Source organism: Myotis daubentonii, chromosome 1 (assembly GCF_963259705.1).
Source record: "Myotis daubentonii chromosome 1, mMyoDau2.1, whole genome shotgun sequence".
Taxonomy (NCBI): domain Eukaryota; kingdom Metazoa; phylum Chordata; class Mammalia; order Chiroptera; family Vespertilionidae; genus Myotis; species Myotis daubentonii.
In genome coordinates, this window is record NC_081840.1 from 165294920 (window position 1) to 165321029 (window position 26110).

General features: G+C 42.0%; 1 protein-coding gene and 1 non-coding gene across 2 annotated transcripts; both read left to right on the top strand.

The window, feature by feature from the left end:
* The first annotated feature begins 1893 nt into the window (after positions 1-1893).
* On the top strand, positions 1894-24083 carry LOC132215912 (all-trans-retinol dehydrogenase [NAD(+)] ADH4). Its single transcript, XM_059664896.1, has 9 exons — positions 1894-2032; positions 3494-3595; positions 5606-5747; positions 8364-8451; positions 13008-13239; positions 16157-16417; positions 20433-20568; positions 21025-21163; positions 23505-24083. Exons 1-9 carry the CDS (start codon positions 2015-2017, stop codon positions 23527-23529), a joined length of 1143 nt encoding a protein of 380 aa, XP_059520879.1. The 5' UTR covers positions 1894-2014; the 3' UTR covers positions 23530-24083.
* Positions 10529-10635, top strand: LOC132223523 (U6 spliceosomal RNA). The gene has a single exon (XR_009450486.1). It is a non-coding gene; the product is annotated as a U6 spliceosomal RNA (small nuclear RNA).
* Positions 24084-26110: the final 2027 nt, after the last annotated feature.

Sequence of the window (26110 nt, forward strand, 5' to 3'; positions counted from 1 at the left end):
GGGAATGTCCTTTATAATTTTGTGTTAACTCATATGTAAATGTAATAAACTTTTACCTATCAAATTATATCCTATACTAGGGGCCTGGTGCACGAAATTCGTGCACTGGGTGTGTGGGGGGGGGGGAGTGTCCCTCAGCCCAGCGTGCCCCCTCTCACATACTGGGAGCCCTCAGGCGTTGACCCCCATCACCCTCCAATCTCAGGATCGGCCCCTTGCCCAGGCCTGACGCCTCCGCCAGAGGTGTCAGGCTTGGACAGGGGACCCCCATCTCCCCACGATCACTGGCTCTGGCCCCCACCCAGGCCTGAGGCCTCTGGCCCAGGAATCATGCCTGGGCAGGGGACCCCCATCTCCCTCTGATCGCTGGCTCCACCCCCCGCCCAAGCCTGACGCCTCTGACCCAGGCTTCAGGCCTGGGCAAGGGGACCATCATATCCCCCCAATCCCTGGCTCCGCCCCCCACCCAGGCCTGATGTCTCGGCCAGAGGAGTTGACCCTCATCACCCTCCGATCACCAATCACCGGATCGGCCCCTTGACCAGGCCTGAGGCCTCTGGCAGGGGTGTCAGGCCTGGGCAGGGGACCCCCAGCTCCCCGTGGTTGCATCCGGCCCGGGCAGTGGGGACCCGCAGCGGCAGCAGCCCCGCGATCGTGGGCTTCGCTTTAGGCCCAGGCAAGGGACCCCTAGCTCCCGGGACTGCCAGCTTCGACCGTGCCCAGCTCCCATCGCTGGCTCCACCCCTACTTCCTGCTATCACTGGCCAGGGCGGAAAAGGCGCCTGATTCTCCGATCATGGCTGGGGGGCAGGGCAAAGGTGGCCCCAGGGCCGCCTTTGCCCTGCCCCCCAGCTCTTAGCTCCCCCCTGGGTTTCCGATCACTGTCAGTGGCAGGGGGCTTCTTCCTGCTTTCCCTTTCGCCTCCCTGCATTGTGCCTACATATGCAAATTAACCGCCATCTTGTTGGCAGTTAACTGCCAATTTTAGTTGGCAGTTAATTTGCATATAGCCCTGATTAGCCAATGAAAAGGGTATCGTCGTACGCCAATTACCATTTTTTCTTTTATTAGATAGGATAACAAAAGCCTAATATGCTAAGTGTCCAGTCATCCAATTGGCTGTTCAACCAATCAAAGCATAATATGCTAAGGCCACTCAACTACTCGCTATGATGTGCACTGACCACCAGGGGGCAGATGCTCCAACTGGTAGGTTAGCTTGCTGCTGGGGTCCGGCTGATCGGGACTGAGCAAGATGGGCCAGACAAACCCTGGAGCCCTCCTGTGGTCCCTTCCTGGCTGGACAATCTCCTGTGTCCTTTCCCTGAACTGATTGTGCACCAGTGGGGTACCTCAGCCTGGCCTGCATCTTCTTGCAATCCCGGACCTTTCGGGGGATGTGAGAGAGCCGATTTCGGCCCGACAGTGGAACGATGGGTCGCTATGATGCACACTACCACCAGGGGGCAGACGCTCAATGCAGGAGCTCCACAGGGAGAGCATCACTCAGCCAGAAGCCAGGCTCATGGCTGGCGAGTGCAGCGGCGGTGGCGAGAGCCTCTCCCACCCCCATGGCAGTGCTAAGGATGTCCGACTGACAGCTGAGGACTGTTCCCCCCACAGACCTAAGCCGTCAGTTGGGCATCCCCCATGCCTCCTGGACTGCGAGCGGGTACAGGCCAGGCTGAGGGGACCCCGCTGCCCCAAATGCAGGAATTTCATGCACCAGGCCTTTAATTTTCCAGTAAAAGGAAAAAAGTAAACAAAGATCTCCTCCAAATAATGGCTGGGAGCAAAGGCTGTTTACAACTGAAATACGATAGCACAAATGACATGATGAAATATCACAGAGATGCATACCAACAAAAAAGGAAAGTGATTGGAGAATAAAAGAGCAGGGATAGTATTTATTCAATGGCAGCTCAATCCCAGATACAGAGAAAGCATCCTGGACAGAAGTGAAAGAACTTCTTAAATCAGAGACAAGCTTCCAAGGCGAGTTTCCTAAAGAAAAATGGGCACCAAGGGCAAAGTAAGCAAATGTACTGTTTCTTTGTTCAATTCTTCTCTATTTGTATATTTTTGCTAAAAAGCTTCCATTTAAGCTAATCTCAGAAAGGAATCCATTTAAAGTTCATCAAAAGCACCCCCTTCATGCTAGAAATTTACTCTAAGAAAATGATTGTGGATTTGCCATAATGCTTACTACAAGGGTGTTAAATTAAATATTATTTATAATGGCTAAAAAAGAGAGAGAGATTTGGTTAACTATGCTCTAACCATAAAATAGCATTTGCACTTGTTAAAAGTAGTGTTAGAGGACAATATGTAAAATATTCATAGTATATTAATAAGTAGATTAAAAATATCATATCCCATAAGGTCCCATTTGGGGTTCACTCAATGGATTTACCTCATAAAATTACAAGTGGATTTTATTTCTTTTCTTCTTATTTGTATTTTGAAACTTCCCATAGTTACTATATATTGCATCTGTAAATAAGATTAATGATATTTTAAAATATAATTCAAAATTACATAATGGTAAAAAATATATGTATTCATGTTGTCAGAGACTGGGAAAATCACATCAAAAGCAGAAATTAAAATACTACTTAATTTATTTTTATACATTTTTGCCCAAACTCTTGCAGAGAGACCAATTTTTTATTTAATTTATATTCTACTGATAATTTTGCTAATTATTTAAACCTCTCTTCTCAAACTTTTATGTGCATATGAGTCACCTAGATCTTGTTCAAATGATGATTCTGGGGTGGAGGATGGGAGGAAGGGAGACAGAAAGAGAATATTAATTAGGGGATTTGGGACAGGGCTTGTAGGTCTAACAAGTTCCCTGGTGATATCAATAACTTCTGATCCAAGGGAGGATCATACTATGAGTAGCAAACATGTAAAACCACATTTATGTTCTAGCAATGAGGACTCAGGTAATTCAGAGCTGATAACAAATCATTCAGTCAATAAATACTTATTGGCCAAACCCTATGAATTTATCCTCTCTTTTACTGAAGGGGGAAAAGATCAAAGCACTATATTAAGGTAAGCTTTAATGCTAAAGATTCTTTTCAAAAATTAAAAGGGCACCCAGGCCAGTGTGGCTCAGGTGGTTGGGCGTCACCCGTGCACAAAGGGTTGCCTGTTCGATTCCTGAAGAGGGGCCTGCGGAAGGCAGCCAATCACTCTCAGATCATGATTCTCTCCCTTCCTCTTTCTGAAAATCAATAAACTACTCTTTTTTAAGAAAAGTGCAATGACTATAATGTAGATCATGATCTCTTATTTTCAATGAACATTCCTTTTCTTTAATTTAATGTAATTATATAAAACATCCAACCACAAGTTATGGTATCAACATGCTTTTTAATTTTTCCCCATAATATTCTCTTTCTGTCTCCCTTCCTCCCATCCTCCACCCCAACCTCTCCCTTCTCTCTCCACTTCTCTCACTCTGTCCCTCTCTCTCTCCCAGGTTATTAAATGCAAAGCAGCCATCGCCTGGGAAGCAAACAAGCCCCTTTGCATAGAAGAGGTTGAGGTAGCTCCCCCCAAGGCACATGAAGTTCGAATTCAGGTGAGTGGGGACTCTCTCTGGGCAGGACACACTAGGCCATGGGTGGGCAACCTTTTGTGAGTGCCTGCCAAAATCTCTGACTCAAAATTCTTCTGCGTGCCAACCCTAATTTTTTGAGAACATGTTATGCCTACTTGATATCTCTTAAGGTGTAAGTATGTGAAGAACCTTGAAGAAATAATAAAATTCATTCGAGCGACAAAAACACAGTATATGATGATGAAAAATACATTTATTTTTTAATGTATACATGTGCACTGATAGTCCGACAGAAAACTTTATGACTCCGTTTGGTATTATCAGTGGGACTTTTGCTGCTGCATCACTGATGACAGAGATTTTACATCAGGTTTATATTTCGTGGCCTTCAGAAATATGCACAAGCTGTTACTTTCATCCGTCAGGCTACTCCTATTATGAGACTTAACAAAATTCATCACTGAGAACAAAGATTCACAAGCGTATGTGGATGAAACCAAAACACTGGTCGGATCTAGGAAGGCAGGGAGAGTTAAGGCAGAGGCATAGAAATTGCTCTTCCCCTCTCTCATCAATCCATGTCTATGGTCTTTAAGATAACTTGTTATGTAAAATTATTTATTTATCTAAGATGCACCTACACTGAATTTATCTGAAAAATTAAAAAATCGATATTAAGAAAAAAATTGTAAATGGAAGATTATAAGAGATGGTTTCTCGTGCCAGCAAAAGTTACTGGCGTGCCATGTTTGGCACGCATGCCAGGGGTTGCCCACCCCTGCACTAGGCACTAACTAGATGCAGACTTGGCTCTGTCAGATCATGTCTATGTGATGTGACTGGGAAGCCCTGCAGTTCTCAGTGTGGGCGATTGTATCTTTAGGTTCAGATACAAACAGGCCTTATCTCCAGAGGGGTAACTCATTAGTTATTTATCAGTAGTCCTTGATAATGGGCTTAAAATTTAACTAAAGCACCTTAACATTAATCATTAACCTTAAAAAATCAGATTAAGGAATTTCCATTGGATTACAATTAGTTATGTTTTCTTTTTGTTTTCCTCTTGCCAGTTATTGGAAAGTGTTATTAAAAGGAAGATAGAGAATTTGGTTCAAAATAATGGAAAAGAAAAACTGAAGAGCTGTCCTAGGCAGCACAGGGTCTTGGGTGCAGATGAAGGAAAGGCAGTGGGTGAGCAGGGAGAAGAGCCCACGCAGAGTGGGCAGATCATCAACGGCAAGTTGGGGTCATGTCTCCATTTTCCCCAGAGCTGGCTGCCCAGGCTGTTTTCCCTCCAACCACCACAGGAAGGGCTTATACGTGAGGATGAATGGGATACCCTCATGAGCAGAATCTTGAAGAATATAGAGATTCAGCAGTAATTAATTTAGACCATCTTTTATTTGATTTTTAACTATAAAATTTTTATTACCTCTATTTCATTTCATCTCATTTCAACAAAATTTGAACAAGGCCTAGAAACCTGTGTTCTCTCCATTCCTCTGCCTGTTAGACTTTGTTTAAATTTTCCCTATTGCCTTTGATTTCCCCTCTCCTGGAGACAGTAACTGCCAATTTTATCTCTTTTTATAATTTTCTAATAAAAGTAAAAGGCAGAAAAGTGAGGTATAAAAGGAAAAGAATACATCCTAATATATATTATTGATTTCAGAGAGAGAAAGGGAGAGGGAGAGAGATAGAAACATCAATGATGAGAGAGAATCATGGATTGGCTGCCTCCTGCACGCCCCCTATTGGGGAACTCCAGCCTGCAACCAGGGCACGCACCCTCACTGGGAGCTGAACCTGACCTCCTGGTTTGCAGATTGCCACTCAACCACTGAGCCACAGTGGACGGGCTACCCTAATATGTTTTTGTTTGATTTTTTTTTTCCAAAGTGTTATTTCTTTTTTGAGCTCTAAGAGTGTTGTAAAGTCTCTTGGTGACATTAAAATTGGCCTAAAATTATCCACTTTACAACTCCAATGATATAATTACAGAAATAACTCCAGCATGCGGTTGCTTTGTAGATAATCGCCACTGCCTTGTGCCATACCGAAGCCCATATTCTCCATCCTAAATTTACGGAGGCTCTGTTCCCAGTGATCCTTGGCCATGAGGGAGCAGGAATTGTGGAAAGTGTTGGACCAGGAGTGACCAACTGCAAACCAGGTATTTTATTTTCTCATTCCAACAAGTGGGAATGTCAGGATATTTCAGGGATAATCCTGATAGATTCCTGGCTTTGCATACTATATTGATCTCTGTTTACATAAGGGACTGACCATCTTTTCCAAAGCAAAAGTGAGAAACACAATCTATCACAGTCTAACAATGAGACAGAATACTTGAATTGGAATTGTCTGGTAAAATCTGGGGGAGATGGTCACTTTATTTACATACTAGAGGCCCAATGCACGAAATTCATGCAAGAGTAGGCCTTCCTTCCCCCAGCTGCCAGCACCAGCTTCCCTCTGGCACCCAGGACCTGAGCTTCCTTCCAGCTGCCGGCAGGTACTTGGGCTTCCCTTGCAGCCCCGGCTTCGTCCATAAGGTAGTCCGGAAGGACCTCTGGTCTAATTAGCATATTATGCTTTTATTATTATAGATTATTATAGACTAGAGGCCCAGTGCACAAAATTTGTGCGGGGGGGGGCGGGGTCCCCTCAGCCCAGCCTGCAACCTCTCCAATCTGGGACCCCTCAGGGAATGTCCGACTGCCTCTCGAAATCCAGGACCTCTGGCTCTTAACCACTCGCCTACCTGCTTGCCTGATTGCCCCTAACCACCTCTGCCTGCCTGCCTGATTGCCCCTAACAGCTCCCCTGCTGGCCTGATTGCCCCTAACTGCTCCCCTGCTGACCTGATCGCCCCTAACTGCCTCTGCCTCACCCAGCACCCGGGACCCAGGATTCCCTCCCTCTAGCCAGCTGCAGGCACCCAGGACCGGGCCAGCTTCGCCCAGGCCAACCACAGCTGCAGGGGACTGTGGCAGGTGGCTTCACACAGGCCACAGCCACAGGTGCCCAGGACCATGGGGCAGGCAGCTTGTCCCTCTCCCAGCCACAGGTGCAGGCACTGGCACCCGGGACCATGGGGTGGGCAGCTTGTTCCTCTCCTAGGCTGCAGGCGCGGCTGTTGGCACCTGGGACCGTGGGGCAGGCGGCTTGTCCCTCTCCTGGGTCACAGCCTGGCTGGTCCCCATTCCTCTCTCGAGAGCTCATTTGTGCCTGGCTGGTCCCCATTCCACTCTCCCAAGTGTTGAGTGTCTGAGCAGTTACGCCGTGATGGCATGAGGGCATGACGATGTGAGTGTGTGATGACCATTTGCATATTAGCTCTTTATTATATAGGATGGCACTGAGAAACTGTGCTATGAAGCTAAGCTACAAAGTTAGATTAAGCTGACCCTTCCATGGACACACAAATGTCAATTTATAACAACCTCCTCTAAATAAACCAAAAAACTAATTTAATATTATAAAGAATTTAAAGAATGAGGTACCTCATTCTGTAAGTAGCTTAAGTGAGAAATATTACACATATGCCAATGTTAGCCTAAGTTAGTCTTTCTGGAAGTTTGAAAGATAAAAATGACATGTAAATGAAACATGCCAATGACTGAAATTATTTACTGCATATTTCATAACAGATCCACCAAATACTGGAATAAGGGCTCTGTAATCCTCACTTGTCAGACAGGATGACCATTTCACTCTTTCTTCCTTTAATAAGGAGGCTACAAACCTTGAGGTATACGTATTAGTATCTTTCCATTCCAAACAAGATCATAAAAACCAACTGCTCCTCAAAGTTTTGCATCCATGAAGGAGTCTCATTAATGTAGTCTCAGCTCTGCCACCTACTGGCTCTGTGACCTTAGCCAGTTAAGTCACTCTTCTGTGACTCAGATTTCTGTTTCTAAAGTGGGGACAATAATACTACCCTTCTCAAAGGGTTGTTCTGAGATTAGCTGAGACAATATAAGTAAGCAGTTAGAATGGTGTCCGGCACCTACTAAATGTTAGTTATTATTGGATCTTGGTCATCAAAGGATAGAAGCCATTTTTAAATTAAAATTGAATAAAAAGTAGAAGATGTGGAACTTGAGTTCTTTATAATATTAGTTTTCTGCTTTATTTGGAGTAAAACAAATAGTGAAACATGATGATTGTGTGACGTTGACTCTCTATGTCTGACCTATCACTGTCCACCTCTCCTTTTATATGAGGATGTCCTATTCCTCATATAAAATGTAATAAATAATAGATAGTCATGATGTAGAGAGCTACAAGGAGCAGTCTTAGGTAGGACTCTTCACCTGATGGTATCAGTACAGACTTGTTGCTTGACTGCCCAGCAGGGAAAAATGAAAAAGTATAGGTAATACAAGGGGAAGTCAGCAATCTTACAGAGTAATAAAATGTTTTGCCACCTATACTCTGCTGAACATAAAATGTATACCCTAAGGCAGTGGTCGGCAAACTCATTAGTCAACAAAGCCAAATATCAACAGTACAACGATTGAAATTTCTTTTGAGAGCCAAATTTTTTAAACTTAAACTATATAGGTAGGTACATTGTTATTAACTTAATTAGGGTACTCCTAAGGCTTAGGAAGAGCCACACTCAAGGGGCCAAAGAGCCGCATGTGGCTCGCGAGCTGCAGTTTGCCGACCACGGCCCTAAGGTATGGTGTTTTCCACTGATTCATCTGGTAGAAATTATTTATAGGTAACATTTACAAGTAACGTTTATAGGCATCCAACATATGACCTTTCTTTCTAGGTGACAAAGTAATTCCTCTCTACATGCCTCAATGTAAAAAATGCAAGTTCTGTTTGAGTCCACTCACAAATTTCTGTGCAAAGCTCAGGTAAGCTCTCACTGTTAGTGAGAGTATACATTGGTACCAATATTTTGGGCAGTACATTGGCAAAACATAAATGGAGTTGAAGGTGTGCATATTTCTACCCACCAATTCTACTCAGGTGAGTGCAAGGAACTGTTGCAAAATCACCCAGGGAGATGTGTGCTAGAATGTTCATTGCAACATTGTTTATTACAGCAAACTATTGAAAAGAGCACAAATGTCCTTCGATAAGAGAATAGGTTAACACAGCGATTTTCAACCTTTTCTATCTCATGGCACACATAAACTAATAACAAATTCTGCGGCACACCAAAAATATATATTTGTGCCAACCTGACAAAAAAATGTATAGGTATACTTTTCAGCGTGGGGGGGAACATATGTAATACTTTCAATAATAAAGAATTATTATATTATAAGTATATATAATTTTGATTCAGTCGCACCAGTCAGCTATTGTTGTACTGGCTGTTGCCATTTATTTATTCAACAATCTAAGGGAAAAAAGGTCAGTGCCCCTGACTAAATAGTCAGGTGTTGCAGGTTTTAAAAACTTTTGCAGCACACCAATGTACCGCAGCATAATGGTTTAAAATCACTGGATTAACAAATTGCTATGTAATAACACAATAGAACTCTATTTAACTACACAAACGGCTAAACTTGATCTATATGTATCAGCATAGAATACAGTATTCCCCCTTACCTATGGTCTCATTTTCCAAGGTTTCTGTTTCCCATGGTAAACTGTGATCTGAAAATATTAAATGGAAGAATCCCAAAATAAACAATTCATAGTTTTAAAGTGTATGCCATTCTCAGTAGTGGGATTTCATCCCACCCCATCCCATCCCTAAAGTGAATCATCTCTTTGTCCACCTTATATGCCCCCAGCTCATTAGTCACTTAGTAATCATTTTGGTTATTAGGTCCACCACCATAATATCTCTGTGCCTCTGTTCAGGTAACCCTTATTTTACTTAATAATGGCCCCAAAGTATAACAGTAGTAATGCTGGTGATTCATATATGCCAAAGGGATTTGGTGAAGTACTTCCTTTAACTGAAAAGGTATGTACATTTGGGGGTGAAACTATATATATAGGGTTCAGTACTATCCAGGGTTTCAGGCATCCACTGGAGGTCTTGGAACATATCCCACAGGGATAAGGGGAGACCACTGTGATCTCACACAAATAACGTTGAGAGAAAGAAGCAAGTCGCTGACAGATATATTTAGTAAGGTATCACACACAAAAACAATATCATATGTTGTTTATGGTTACATGTGTATTAGTAAAGCTATAAATACATCACTGGAATGATAAATGCCAGATTCAATATAGCAGCTACCACTATGGAAGAGGAGAGAGGAATCCTGGTTCTATCCAGGATCTCCAGCCAGGTTCTGTGTTTATTGTCTTGTTACATCTGTATTTATACCAGTTGATTTTAATCCTATAAATTCTATTCCAAAGGTTAGGGTGTTTCTTATTTCCATTCCACAGTTACTCTATTGTTCTATTAAGCTACAAGGAAGTAACTGAAGGAGATTATCCTAAGTAAAGCTCATGTAGCTTCAGTGTGATTGTTCGTAGTTAAAATGATTAATTACCCGCCTGGCACTTAGTTAAGGGGTTTCATTCCCTCCCTAACTCCAGGGGAAAATCCCCACCTGGGGAAACAACCTTTCTCAGAGAGGTGACCTTGGTTAAAACACATAGCGCTAAGAAAGGGAGCAAACATATTAAGAACAGTATGCCATATACGCCAGGTCCCTTGAAACATATGCTGTGCAGATGATTCTTCCCTGCAGTGACTGTGTCAAGCAGCAAGGATGGACCGGCTTCCGGCAATGAACAAGAATAGATCCAGAGACAAATGGCAGGGGGGTCTGGGGGATAGAGAGCAACCAAAGGACTTGTACACATGCGTATTAGCATAATCAATGGACACAGACACTGGGGCGGTGGGGGTTTGCCCAGGGTGAGAATGGCTGGGGGGAGAGGGTCAATTGGGGAAAAAAGAGACTTATGTAAAACTTTAGCCAATAAAAAAATTTTTAAAAGAATCAATATATGGTGCTCGCTTCAGCAGCACATATACTAAAATTGGAACAATACAGAGAAGATTAGCATGGCCCCTGCGCAAGGATGACACACAAATTCATGAAGCGTTCCATATTTAAAATTTTTTTAAAAATAAATAAAAAAGAATCAATACATGTAAAGCTCTTAAAAGAGTTTCTGGCACATGAAAAAGTATTCAATAAAGAGTTTACTGGAGAACCAAGATGGCGGCATAGGTTAACGCCGGAGTTTGCTGCTTTGAACAACTACTTCAAAAGTGAAACCAAAAAACGGAAGGGACATCACCCAGAACCACAGGAACGCTGGCTGAGTGGAAGTCCTACAACTAGGAGGAAAGAGAAACGCACACGGACACTCAGAGGAGGCGCAGTGCTGAAGTCAAATTCTGAGGTGCGGAGTGCGAGGAGCGGGCTGGTGGCGGAGGGTGCGGTTGTTGTTTTCAATCGGGAGGGAGTCGCAGACTCTGAGCACCAGATCCAGGCGAGTCTTTAGGGACCCAGACTCAAACGGGAGAAGCGGGACTGTCTGGCTTCGGTCAGAGCGAGTGCAGCTTTCTCTCCGAGCTTTGCAGCGGGTGCTGGGACTCAGAGAGGCAGAGCCCCTGGGGACAGGACTGAGAGCCGCCATAACTGCTCTCTCCCGCCCACCCTGTTGATCCTGTGCGACCCGCCCCGCCCAAGCCCTGCACACAGGCATTTGCCGGATAGCCTCAGGCAAAGGCTAGATTAGCACCTCCCTAGAGGACAGAAGTTCTCTCACTGCTGACACAGCTGATCCTCATAGCCACTTGGCCTGGAGGTCAAACCCTCCCTGGAATTAGCTACAACAATCGAGATTTATCTATAAGACTGCGAACAAAGACCACTAGGGGGTGCACCAAGGAAGCATAACAAAATGCGGAGACAAAGAAACAGGACAAAATTGTCAATGGAAGATATAGAGTTCAGAACCACACTTTTAAGGTCTCTCAAGAACTGTTTAGAAGCTGCCGATAAACTTAATGAGATCTACACGAAAACTAATAAGACCCTCGATCTTATATTGGGGAACCAACTAGAAATTAAGCATACACGGACTGAAATAACGAATATTATACAGACGCCCGACAGCAGACCAGAGGAGCGCAAGAATCAAGTCAATGATTTGAAATGCGAGGAAGCAAAAAACATCCAACCGGAAAAGCAAAATGAAAAAAGAATCCAAAAATGCGAGGATAGTGTAAGGAGCCTCTGGGACAGCTTCAAGCGTACCAACATCAGAATTATAGGGGTGCCAGAAGATGAGAGAGAGCAAGATATTGAAAACCTATTTGAAGAAATAATGACAGAAAACTTCCCCCACCTGGTGAAAGAAATGGACTTACAGGTCCAAGAAGCGCGGAGAACCCCAAACAAAAGGAATCCAAAGAGGACCACACCAAGACACATCATCATTAAAATGCCAAGAGCAAAAGATAAAGAGAGAATCTTAAAAACAGCAAGAGAAAGAAACTCAGTTACCTACAAGGGAGTACCCATACGACTGTCAGCTGATTTCTCAACAGAAACTTTGCAGGCCAGAAGGGAGTGGCAAGAAATATTCAAAGTGATGAATACCAAGAACCTACAACCAAGATTACTTTATCCAGCAAAGCTATCATTCAGAATTGAAGGTCAGATAAAGAGCTTCACAGATAAGGAAAAGCTAAAGGAGTTCATCACCACCAAACCAGGATTATATGAAATGCTGAAAGGTATCCTTTAAGAAGAGGAAGAGGAAGAAAAAGGTAAAGATACAAATTATGAACAACAAATATGCATCTATCAACAAGTGAATCTAAGAATCAAGTGAATAAATAATCTGATGAACAGAATGAACTGGTGATTATAATAGAATCAGGGACATAGAAAGGGAATGGACTGACTATTCTTGGGGGGGAAAGGGGTGTGGGAGATGTGGGAAGAGACTGGACAAAAATCGTGCACCTATGGATGAGGACAGTGGGTGGGGAGTGAGGGCGGAGGGTGGGGCGGGAACTGGGAGGAGGGGAGTTATGGGGGGAAAAAAAAGAGGAACAAATGTAATAATCTGAACAATAAAGATTTAATTTAAAAAAAAATAAATTAATTAAAAAAAAGAGTTTACTGTTACATTGTTATTATCTTTAGATGACTCCTATTATGTCTATTTTATTATATCCTATATTATAGATGTTATTTATGTAATAGTTTATATATCATTTATATTATATATTTACTATGTATTATGGTATATTATGTATAATAAGTATATAAAAATTATGTGTTACTTACATGATATATAAATACAAAATTTATTTTATATTTAAGCAAAATGTCCAAGTCATTTTCTCAATTTCTTCATATCATAAAAGTATGTCATAACTAATACACAATGTCTAACTTTAATTTCAGGAGAGTAATCAGAGATACATTTATTTTCTCTTTTTCATATTTTTTTTAAAATTCTCTAGTCCATCCAAAAGTCCTCTTGTTCAGCAAGAAGTAATGGAAGATAAAACCAGCAGGTTTACCTGCAAAGGAAAACCAGTTTACCATTTCATGGGGACCAGTACCTTCTCTCAGTACACTGTCGTATCAGATACTAATCTGGCCAAAATAGATGATGATGCAAATTTAGAGAGAGTCTGTCTGCTTGGATGTGGGTTTTCAACTGGCTATGGAGCTGCAATCAACACTGCCAAGGTAAAATGGTTAATCACCACGTTCTATAAAACAGAAGTTATTAGGAGTCAGCGTGATAAAGCAGCTAGGATTATCTTCAAACCCTGGTTCTGTATTTATCATCTCTGTGATTTTAGGCAAGTTATCTAAACTCTTTACTTCTACTTCTGTATAATAATATCTATTACAAATTACTGTGGGAAAACTAAATCGTATTGCATATGTAAGACATCTGGCCCTGTGGGTGACATATTGTTGGCACCAAATTCATGTCCATTTCTTTTCCTATACTAGTACGTTTTATTATAAGTCAGCCCTAATTAAATAACAGCCTGCTCAAATATGTCCTCTAAATATGAATCCTCATCCTGAGACAGCAGACCCAGTCAGGAGATGAAACAAACTACAGAGACCCCACCCACCTCCACATGGCCACGCCTACTTTCTCCCTGATGCACACAGGGATGCTACTCTTGGCCTCCCTCTGAAACATCACTTTTTCATTCATTCACTCACTCATTAAAAAAAAATTAAAAGTTGTATGGGAAGCCAAACTATAATATGCAAGCTCCTGGAGGAGAAAGGTGATAGTTGGGTGGAGTTAACAGCCCAGGTGACCTTGGCAGTCAAGGCATATTCTCCTATAGATGGCATTGGATTCTCAGAAGGAATTATTGCTCTTTGGGCTACACACATCCCCTTTTCTTGACACCATGCAGACTCTCACCTTCTACTAATGTAATCTTTCTTCAGGAATATTAACACTAGAGATTCAGCTCCAGTTTACTTTTTTATATATTTATATATTTCTTTATTGATTTCAGAGAGGAAGGAAGAGGGAGAGGAGATAGAAACATCAATGATAAGAGAGAAGTATTGATCAGCTGCCTCCTGCACGCCCCCTACTGGGGATTGAGCCCGCAACCCAGGTACAGTGGGGCCTTGACTTACGAGTTTAATTCGTTCCGTGATGGAGCTCGTAACTCAAATGACTCGTATGTCAAATCTTAAAGTGAACGAGTGAGACACGTGATGCTGGGCTGATGTTGTGGCATTCACTGTGACATTCGCTGTGCCAACTAGCGGTGGGTATCTGAAGCTGGCTCGTAACCCAAATTTTAGCTTGCAACTCAAAGCAAAAAATCGGCCGAGAGATGGCTCGTATCTCGAAAAAATCGTTACTCGGGACACTCGTAAGTCAAGGCCCCACTGTATGTGCTATTGGCTGGAATCGAACCCGAGACCCTTCAGTTCGCAGGCCAACACTCTATCCACTGAGCCAAGCAGGCCAGGGCTACAGTTTACTTGTAAGTGTAGTCAAAGTTGATCTAAATTCCCATGACATGTTCTTCCTGCTGTTGAGGAACAGCTAAACCACCTCAGGATGTGCTCAAAGAAGGAAAATAACTCATAGGACCACATAAAGGGACGTGAAATATCAGTATTTCTAGATGAAAAGCAAGACCCTTACTAAGGCTTAATTTACTTCTGGGAAGAAAAGTGATGCAACTGCTCTGTGTAATTATTGGGGATCTTCCACAGCATGACCAGACCCTGATTTGTTTGAATGTGCTTGTATCATTTACAGCCAAATTAATTAAATTTCATGGATGTCTTTGGAAGTGTGAAAGTGCCCTGTAACAGTGTTGCCTGGAGATAGAAAATCAAAAGGGGAGAGAGTATTTTATAGTGACCGCCCCAGTACTGCAATCAAAAGCACTTTTACTCTCAGGGGTCTGGTTATATAACACAATCAGTGCAGTGTATTCAATTTATGCACTATTGTGGGCTGGCCCGAGAATCCAACTACTTAGTACAACATTGTGCAATGGGAAAAATGCTTTTCTACTCTCCATGAGACTTACAGGTGAGCTTTTTTAACACAGTCTCTGGAGAAATATGCTTGGAAATAAACTAAACATATGCCACAATATTATAGTATATAGTACAGAATGTATATAAAACATTATTCTGAATATTTACCGATGTATTTTTATTTCCCCTGAAAAGCAAAGGCTATTCTATACAGACCCAATATCATGCATAAAGTGAGAGATGCCACTTCTCTTAGTAATTTTGTTCCCAATACGTCTCATAGGCAGGTTTTCTTCTTTCCCTTTTGCTTATGCTTTAATTTTAAAAGTTTCCCGTCATCATGAGAAAATAGTAATAGTAAGCATCTCTCTGTGCAGGTTCTTTAGGGGATTTTTTGCCACTATCTCACTCCACAGAGTAACATACTCCAGTTGGCATTGCCTTCTGATTAAAGAATAAAAAAATATTTTGTGGGGAGAGTGTTATTTAAGTCAGGCCAAAAATATAAGGTGAAAAGTACAGCAGGCTGAAGAAACAGCATGAACTAAGACATGAGGAAAAGAAAGTGAGACAGTGTGTTGTGGCCATAGTACTGAGAATATCATGGAGATGAAATCAGAAGGCAACAGGTGTCAGATAATAAAAATCCTCCAATGCCATGTAAGGAAATTTGGATCTCATTCCATTTAAATAATTTAATAATTGGGATGACTGAGTTAACTCACATTTAGAGCAATATCAGTGGTCATCAAAACTGTAACATTAACACAACCAAATAAGGCCTATTAGAAATATAGACATCAAATTACTTGTGATCCACTTAAAAAGGCAAACAATAAACCCTTTACAGTGTGTGAGCTTTCAGATTTTGTTCTGATACCACTAATTGGGAAATGAAAACAAGGAAATGATTTCCTTATAAATTGATGATCTGAATGGCCCTCAAATGATTCTCCAAGTTTAGTCAGTGATTCATTCATTTTTACATTGGTGAATTTCCCCAAGTGGCTAAATCCCTTAGTCTTATGACAGGCAGTCCTTTATATGTTCCTGCCCCCACCTCACTCTGTACCTTTAAAAAAGGGGGACCAGCTAATTTAACTTATGATTTTCCTGCCTGCAGGTTACCCCAGGTTCTACTTGTGCCATCTTTGGCCTGGGAGGTGTCGGCCTTTCTGCTTTAATTGGTTGTAAAGTAGCAGGAGCTTCCAGAATCATAGCTGTTGATATCAACAGTGAGAAGTTTGCAAAGGCCAAAGCCCTTGGAGCCACTGACTGCCTCAATCCTAGAGATCTACAGAAACCTGTCCAGGAGGTCATCATTGAAATGACCGGTGGGGGTGTGGATTTTGCACTTGACTGTGCAGGTGGATCTGAAGCCATGGTATGTATGTTTTTTATATTGGTACATAGTAAGTAATATTTATTAACATTAATAAACATTGACAGTATGTATCCTATCTAATAAAGTGGGAATATGCTAATTGACCCTCAACCGTCGCAAAAATGGTGGTGCCCACAGCCACAAGATTGCGGCCACCAGTCCCCTCAGCCCCGCCATGCACCTGCCTCCAGAGTCCCCCAGTCCCCTCAGCACCCCCGCCACCCAGGGCCAGCCAGAGGAGCAGGTAACCAGTACCAGCCGAGGCTTGCATGCCGGCAGGGCAGCAGCAGAGGTCTGATGGGGGCGTCACCTTCCCCTGATTGCCAGGTCACCTCCCACCCCTGAGAGCTCCCAGACTGTGAGAGGGGGCAGGCTGGGCTCTCAGCATGAATTTTCATGCACCAGGCCTCTAGTATATTAATATATTTATTCACTTTATAGTCAATATTAACATATTTGTATATACATAAATTATGTTTATATAATAATGTTTATTAATAATATATTGGATATTACGTAGTGTGTTATAATTGATATTTAATCTATTAATAAATATTACAAATTACTACTTAATATTAATGCTATTATTACTTGTTTATTCTTCCACATGAAATTCAGAGAAAATTTAGAAGTGAAAATTTTTAAGGAATTGTGCCTGCAAGGAGTGAGCAAAACAATGAGAGCAGGAAAGGCAGACTTAAAGGAGGAGCAAGAGAATGTGGCTGGAGTTACCTTAACAGCCTGAGGTACCCACTCCCATCAAAAAGCAAAGCAGGGAAAGGCCAGCAACCTACACACAATCCATTCTGCCTGCCAGACCTCATAAAGGGGCTGCAAAATTAGGTCCAAAGTACATATTGACATTTTTAACATATTAAATACACACATGCTGCAAAATTAAAAGTAAATATTTTCTTCGCAAACACTACCATTTTGTATCATTCAGGTTTCCTCTCCTCTCAGGTCGGCTCCCTGACTTGCAGGGCCTGAGAAGCTACCTCTGTCTAGTCTATTCTTTTTAGAGTGGGCAGAGCCACCCCCACAGGCAACAGATGGACCAGTTGACTTGCCAGAGAGCCCAGCATCTTGTTAAACCTTCACTCAGCCTGGCCCCTAACACCCTCCTCTAGGGAAGGTTTCATAATAAAAGTCTATGCCTCCACCAGGAGCTGGCTTTGCAAGCTCTTCCCCCTGGTGCTCACCTGACTGGTGAGTGCCCCAGAAGCGTGGAGACCAGCAAGAGCTGCTGAGAGGAGCAGGCTGCCCCTCCCAGAATAGTTCCATTGTAGTAACAACTGTGTGAAAGAGGATCTGGGAGGTAAATGTTAGCTCTTCCTGAAAACTCACTCAGCAGCAGCTCCTTGTCCTGCAGTGCTTCTGTGCCAGGCCCTGCTTTTCACATTGTCCTTCCCACCTGCAGTTTGCAATGTGCCGCACCCATTCATTCCTACTCTTTCCACAGCTCAACCTTTTTACAAACATTGAAATTCCGCCTCTTTACCTTATTTCCAGAGTACAGATATTCTCAACACTCGCTACCTTATAAGTGCCTGGGGCGTTGTTGTTTGTTAGTACCAGTGAAATGACCACACCTTAGACATTCTCATGAGTTGGGGGCCCAGGTACCAATGTATTTTACAAGTTTCTCAAGCTGAGAACCACTGTCGTGAGACTTGGCAGGTTCTTTTATTAACTGATTATACCAAGAAATTCATTTTAAATTATGGAATAAAATTACACTAGAGAGCCCAAATTTTAAAAGATATCATTTATTTAATCGCAAAAAGATGAGCTAGCTACCTATCCTTTCACCAAAAGTTTCTGTAACTGGGGCAAGTTAAATTTCTGAGTTATAGAGGAGATTTCAGTAATGGCTATGAACTAGATTTCAATGACCTCCCATGTTCTTAAGCAGCCAACAGAACTGAACAGAACAATTAGAAAGCTGCAATAATTGACAATTTATAAGATTTTGAGAATTCAAAATAATTCTGATCAAAAGTTATCAGAGGATACTAAATAAAACCCTGAACTTGCATATAATGCCCATTGAACTAAGTCATCATTATAGAGGTTAATTCTTTTCTTGGAGCAAACTTCAGAAATGTAGAAAAAGCAATAAGAAAAACATTTTTTTTAAAACAGAAATCCATGTAAGCAGCTACTTTAAGGTGACCAGGAGTACCTAGTGTTCTTTTCCCCTCAACATGAATCTATGTCATATATATAAACAAAAATAGTTTTACCATGTAAAAATTGTAAAAAGGAGAAAGAAAAGTTTATATTCAGAAATGTTACAAATTTTCAAAACAATAAATAAGCACATAATCAAATGAAAATTTCAAAGCATATTCTTAAGGTTATAGACGGTTATATCTTCTGTCACTAGTAAGACACACAGAGAGAGAGAAGATGGAGAGAATTTACTGCTCTTCAAATTCCTTCTTTCATATAATAATCAGGGATGAAAAAGAACTGTACTTCCTGTTGGAACTGCCCCAACAGATCAGAATCAAGTTGCCCCCTGACTATGGCAATGGGATATGACACAAAGTTTACATTTCTCTTCTATAATACTAGTCTCCAAACATTTTAAATGTTTCTCTAGTTACCATTGGGCATCTAAGCAGAATGGCCAGCCACAGTTTATGTCTTTCTTAAACTTTCTTAAACTTTTCATTTACATTTTCAATCCTTGGGAGTTTTATCCTCATCCCAAACTTGCAGTAGGCTAAGGTAACAATGTTCTCTCTGTCCCTCATACAAACATCAATACAACTCCTCCAAGCCACTGTTTCCTATGTTGTGAGTCACCCGTCAAGGAAGTTCAAATCTGTGGCTTCACAATCTCAACATGGGGTCCTCTTGGTTGTTGTAGCGGGAAAAGGGACATCGGGCAGGCTGCACACTGGCTTTTCTGTTTAGGCCAAGAAAGGACACATCACTTCTGCCCAAAGCCCATTGGCCAGAACTGGTCACATAAGTCCTGCAGAGAGCTTTAAAAAATGTAGGGAAGCAAATGAAATGTTTCATGAGCAGCAGCCAGCGTCATTTTAACTGTTTTGCCCTCTATTTTAAATGGCTTTTCTTTTCATTTATCCTACATAGCGATCCACTAACTTTACAGTATATGCCTCATCCCAGGCTCTAGTGAATAATCACCCTCATCTCGTGACTTTAAAGATTTTTATTCTATGCCCCCGAAATTGCAAGCTTTTTACAATACACCTTTGGTAAATAGTCAAAAGTATGTTCATTTGAGTTTAGAATATCTTCTATAGACGATTCTTAATTTCATGGTGGTGAATTTTTCTTAGTATACAATGATATATGTCATAGATTCAGTATAATTATGACGTTGAACAAGATGAAATAATATATTCTGTTTCTTTCTAATATTCTTTTTTTATTTTTTAAATGTATTTGTATTGATTTCAGAGAGGAAGGGAGCAGGAGAGAGAGATAGAAACATCAGTGATGAAAGAGAGAATCATTGATCAGCTGCCTCCTACAACCTGGGCATGTGCCCTGACTGGAAATCGAACCCTGACCTCCTGGTTCATAAGTCGATGCTCAACCACTGAGCCATGCAAGCTGGGTCTAATATCCCTTTTGAAAAAGCTCAAAATTTTATTGAATGTTCTATTCGAAGCAAAGCCTCCAGCGTCGGTCTACAGCACTATGACCTCATGTGGTTGACTCCCTTTATTTCATATGCAGAGTGTATAAATTGTCCCGGAAACACAGTACAGAGTCACACTTTCTACTTACTCAGCTGGTCTTTTTTTTTTTTTTTTTTTTTTAAATACATTTTATTGATTTTTTACAGAGTGGAAGGGAGAGGGATAGAGAGTCAGAAACATTGATGAGAGAGAAACATCTGATCATGTGTCCGCAACCAAGATACTTGCCCTTGACCGGAATCGAACCTGGGACCCTTCAGTCCGCAGGTTGACGCTCTATTCACTGAGCCAAACCAGTCAGGGCAGCTGGTCTTTTTTGTTTGACCTTCCAGAGAGCAGCCCTGGACTGCACAACAGTAGGTTGGGGATCGTGTACTCTCATTGGAGTGGCCATTGGTGACAAAGGATTGACTGTTTCTCCAGGAGAGATAATAATGGGCCGTACTATCAATGGAACATCATTTGGTGGTCAGTTATGCTTTTTCTGTTCATTTTCTCCATAATAGTACTCAAATTGAAATGAAAATAATTTGTTTAAATACTGAGTACCTAAAATACATCTAAAAACTATAGGAAAGCTATTCTAATAATTACTTGAAAGTAAACAGTTTGTATAGTAGAAATACTACAACTTGCAAACAGAAGTTCAATTTGCATTAAAATAAACCAATGGAGAGAAACAAAAGTCAAACTTGGACTAAACACAGATAATTTCTTATGCAGAAATATAAATAATCTTGAACTTTTCCTATGAATAAAAAATTTAAGAGAGATAAAAATAAAGAAAAAATAAATATGAGAGGGAGTTTGATCTATTTGGAGGAAACCAAATCTGACCAAATAATTTCATTCATTCAACAATATTAATCTACTTGCTCATCATTCAACAATGATTCTTTATTTGGACTTTTGGCCAAATTACAGGTTTCAAGGGTAGAGATTCAATCCCAAAGCTGGTTACTGATTACAAGAATAAGAAATTCAACCTGGATGCACTGGTGACCCATACCCTGCCTTTTGACAAAATCAATGAGGCATTTGACCTAATGCACCAAGGAAAAAGGTAAATTACCAAACAGATGGGTACATGGTTTGAAAAACCTTTATGATGACTCTATTTTTATTTGATGTTTAAATCTAATCAGTTTCTTTCCTGACATTTTTCACATCATCAGACACACTAGAGGTGCTTAAAAGATGAAATAGTGGCCATTTGCGGGGGGAACCCCAACATCATCTACCTTCCTACTCTGTTTCCATAATGTACACTGCCATACACTGTTCCAACATAGAGGGTGGCATAAATTGACATACTTTCTTTCACAGACAATCATTAACTTAGTTGGGGCTGCTCCCTACGAGAGAGGTTTCTATCCTATAACATCAGATCCCTCTGGTACAACATAGCCCGGCTCTGGAATCACTATGTTTGACAGAGTGCACCCTGCAGGCCCTTCCTTATCAGAATCAGGTGAAAACCACAGAGATGTGAGCAGGGAGTGGCAGGTATCAGATACTTAAAGGATGTCCCAACTCTCTCATCCTCTTGCTTTGTCAGAGGTCTCCTGTAAGAGACATCCGACCTACAATTTTAGTGTAGTGTGCTCCCTTGCCATCAACCCTGAGAGCCGATTTATAGAACTGTCCCAACTGGGGGATCCCCAGCAATGGGGAGTGGATAAGACTGGGATCAGTGACTTTTGTTAAAATGGTCAAGCATAGCCCTGATCAATAGCAACAAAGGGCAGGACACCAGGAACAATGTTGCACAGAGGAGACGCAGGACAAGAGAGCAAAGAAAAGAGAACACATTACAAAAGGGGGGTGGGGGACCTAGAGTTAGTTGGCAGGGGTTTGACACAGAGAAGCAATGTCACAAAAGAAGAAAATAGGTCCATGGTGTGAGGACACAGAATACTTCACAGGATAGAAACCTGAGAAAATGTGCCTACTGCTTGACATGAACTCCCTAATTTGAAACATGTTAGCTACAACATATCAAAAAGGAGTTCAACAAAAATCAAAGAAATAGCCCTTGCAGTTTGGCTCAGTGGATAGAGCATCAGCCTGAGGACTGAAGGGTCCCCGGTTCAATTCTGATCAGAGCATATGCCTGGGTTGAGGGCTCGATCCCCAGTAGGGGGCATGCAGGAGGCAGCCTATCAATGATTCTCTCTCATCATTGATGTTTCTATCTCTCTCTCCCTCCTTTTAAATATAAAAATATATTTTTTAAATAAATAAATAAAAGAAATAAACACTATTTTTTAAACTATGCTAAATAACTTAGTGTAAAAGCCCTGAAATATCTTGCACAGTGTCTAAATCTCTGTACTCCTCAAATGAGGAATTGGTTGGGTTTGGGGCCTTAGAACCTGGTGCTCATAACTCCTCCACCACTACCCCTTTGTCCCTGGGTTCTCAGTCATAGAATATACCCAACCAGCAATGCTAACTGGCAGCCAAATGCAAAATGTTGCATTGCTTTAGTAATAACTGGTCAAGTCTCCCATATTCTAAAAACAGGCCTGGTAATCACTGGTAGAATGGAGGGCTACGGGAAACACCTACATGAGGCCTCCTACTCCCTCTTGCCCACTGAGAAGACCACCTGACTGCCCACACAGATGGAAAGGTGGCAGCAGAGCAGGCAGGGGATGGGCCCTCCCAGGTGTGCTTACCACATGGGTACAGGGAACACAATGGAGGACAGGCCCTGTTGGCATGCTAACTGCATAGAAGCAAGGAAGTGGGGGAGAGGAGATGGGACACGCCAATTGGCCTGTTAAGGTGCAGTGACCCCGACTCCTGGTGAGGAGAGGACACAGAGCCTCTCCCCCCACAGGGAGGTGGCTCTTCCAGGCCCCGAGTGAAGAAAGCATTTATGCATGGCAGCCAACAGCTCCAGCAGTGAGATCCAAGATAAGGAATTCTCTGTCCTTAAGGCTTACCCCCCATCTTGCTAGTACATATGGAAGGACTTATTCAAGAATTGGAATATTTTGATTCTCAGAAAGTAGCATCCCAACACACCAACCACCTCCTTTTGATGCCCAATTTGCCCTCGGCTGCAGGAGAGCCAAGAGCAGGGGCTGTTCCAAGACAAAAACATCACTACAGCATGTCATGCTCTACTTCTCACAGCACCACGAGGCAGCCAAGTCCTCACCCAGGGCAAGCGAGGTCCCCAATGCTCTCCCAGCTTATTGGCATCATATATAAAGTTTTATTAGTGCCAGGAATAACGGAGGATAACAAGATAAAAGGAATTAGGCTTACCAAATTGTGTGTCTATAAAGAAAGATTAAATCAAATCCCAAAAGGATAAAACAAAAATTACTTGTGAGTTTTTGTTAAATTTATCATAAAAGTTGTACTGATTTTTTTAATATAATTATTAACAGTATTCGAACAGTCCTGACCTTCTGAAGTAGCCAGGAACAATTTGGAAGACTATCTGCCTGAATCTGAACCTGATAATCTGGTTAATTTATAATCTGATATGATGAACCAAAGATCACCATGAATTTAAACAAATATTTACAGTTAACATCTCAACATCAAATAGCTATAAAGATTATAGCATTTGTAGTAAAATACAGTAATAGTTCCTGTAAATAACTATGATAACTGGTGTGTTTATTAATAAAATTGTTTAAAACTAGTTCTGGAGAAATGGTAATAAAGAATAAAGAGGTAATAAGAAAACTAGATTAGCTACACATTCACAATATTTTAGGTTGGGTGATACATATACGGGGTCTCAGTACACTGCTCTACTTTTGAATATGTTGCACATTTTCCATAATAAAAAATTTTACTAGAAAAAAAATCATATACATATATATATATATATATACACAAAAGGTACATATATCTTTAAAGTATATATCACATGTATGTAATGCTGTTATGTAATTTCAGAGTTCCAATAAACTATGAGCTACTCTTCTTTAATAAACTGCTAAATAATTTCCTTTTTAGCATCTGTTCATTTATTTTTATTAGCCCCACTTTACCTCTGTGAATTATAATCACAAGTAGTAGGATATCAGAAGCTATACAAATAAAAAACATGATGTTGAAGATTTTTTAAAAGTAAAAACACATGTAACTCTCAAATTTCCACCTTTACTAGATAATTGCTTTTTTCATCTTTGATAATTATTATAACACTAGAGGCCCATCTGTGCGCCAGTGGGGTCCCTCAGCCTGGGCTGCAGGGATCGGGCTGAAACCAGCTCTCCGACATCTGCCGAGGGATCCCGTATTGCAAGAGGGCACAGGCCGAGGAACCCCGCTGGTGCACAAATCTGTGCACTGGGCCTCTAGTATGCATATAAGATCTTTGATTAATCTCTTCCCACCCTCCCCCCTCCCCCCGGCCCTCTGAGATTCATCAGTCTGTTCCATATTTCCATGCCTGTGGTTTCTGCTCCTGCGTTGAGTAACCGCCCCCTGGTGGTCAGTGTGTGTCATAGCGACTGGCCGATTGGCCAGTCGGCCGGTCACTTAGCCTTTTATATATCTACTAGAGGCCCGATGCATGAAATTTGTGCATGGGTAGGGTCCCTAGGCCTGGCCGGCAATCAGGGCCGATCTGCGAGGTGACCAGCACGGCGATTGGGGTCCCCGCTGGCACCCACCTTGGCTGGCCTGGGGCCTGTGGGCTGGGGGCAGCTCCTGTGTTGAGCGTCTGCCCCCTGGTGGTCAGTGTGCATCATAGTGACTGGTTGTTCCACCAGTTGTTCCACTGGTCATTAGCCCTTTCAGTCAGTTTGCCTATTAGGCTTTTATTATATAGGATATATATGAAAGGCTAATATGCTAAGTGTCCCTCCTACTGTCCAACTGGTCACTATGATGTACACTGACAACCAGGGACAGATGCTCAATGCTGGAGCTGCCAAGCTGCAGTGACTTGGCAACGGCTGTTCTCAGGTGATGCACCCTGAAACCAGAGAGGAGGGAGCCCAATTCCTCAAGGGGCTGCATGATTCCACCTTTGGCCGTGGGTTATGTTGTTGCTGAGGCACTGGTGGCCCTAAATCTGGCTTACTGCACCTGTGCATTTGTGTTCCACACCCTGTATGACAGCCACTTTGCAGAGTGCCCTCTTGCACTCCAGGACCCCTTGGGGGATGTAGGAGAGACGTTTTGGCCTGATCCCCGCAGGCCAGGCCAAGGGACCCCATCTGCTGGAAGGACCCCACTCACTCCACAGACGCTGGGGAGGGACCGCGGGAGGTTGGCTCCAGGGTGTGTCTGGCCCGTCTCGCCCAGTCCCATCCCGCCAGCCACCTTCTAATTAATTTCCTTTCAATGTACACAAATCCGTGCACCAGGTCACTAGTATAGATATAATGTTTAGAGCTTTACGAAGTTTAATGATCTGTAATTTGCACTAAGTAGTCTATTTTCTGTAGTCAACTAAAAGTGAAAAAAAGCAATGTACTTACAATAAGCTAATTAAGCAGAATATTTATAGCTACAAGATTTATCAGATAGTAAGATTTATATGAAAAACAAAATGAGAGTTTTCAAATGATTACATTCATTGATGCCACATAAACAGTTTAAGGATAAGACATAATAATTTGAATCAAGTAACAAAGACTAGTCCTCAGCTTAGCATAATTTATGAAACCTGCCAGTTTTTAAAAAAAATATGTACCACTTATTAACTTCAGAGAGAAGATAAACTTCCCTGAAGCTTTGCTGGGGAGGGTGGTAATATACTAGGCAGTTAGACAAACAGGAGCAGAGTAGAAACAACAGGCCAGGTACAGAAGGTCATCAGGGTGCAAAGTCCTGGGTGCCTAGCAACAGGCAAAACTGGGCTGGGACCTCCCCCACCCCACCCCCCACCCCCTCTTGACCTTTCCTCCCCTAGCATATCCCTGGTCTTGTGGCTTAGATCTCCTGACCTTTCATATCACTGGACATTTGGTTCAGATCCTCCCCTGACCTTTCATTTGCTGGTCATGTGGTTCAGATCCTCCCCTGATCT

Excerpts from the sequence above, each read along its gene's own strand:
- LOC132215912 (XM_059664896.1), top strand. Across the intron at positions 5,748-8,363 it reads AGTGACCAACTGCAAACCAG|GTGACAAAGTAATTCCTCTC; the intron begins GTATTTTATTTT and ends CTTTCTTTCTAG. Across the intron at positions 16,418-20,432 it reads CAGGTGGATCTGAAGCCATG|AGAGCAGCCCTGGACTGCAC; the intron begins GTATGTATGTTT and ends TTGACCTTCCAG.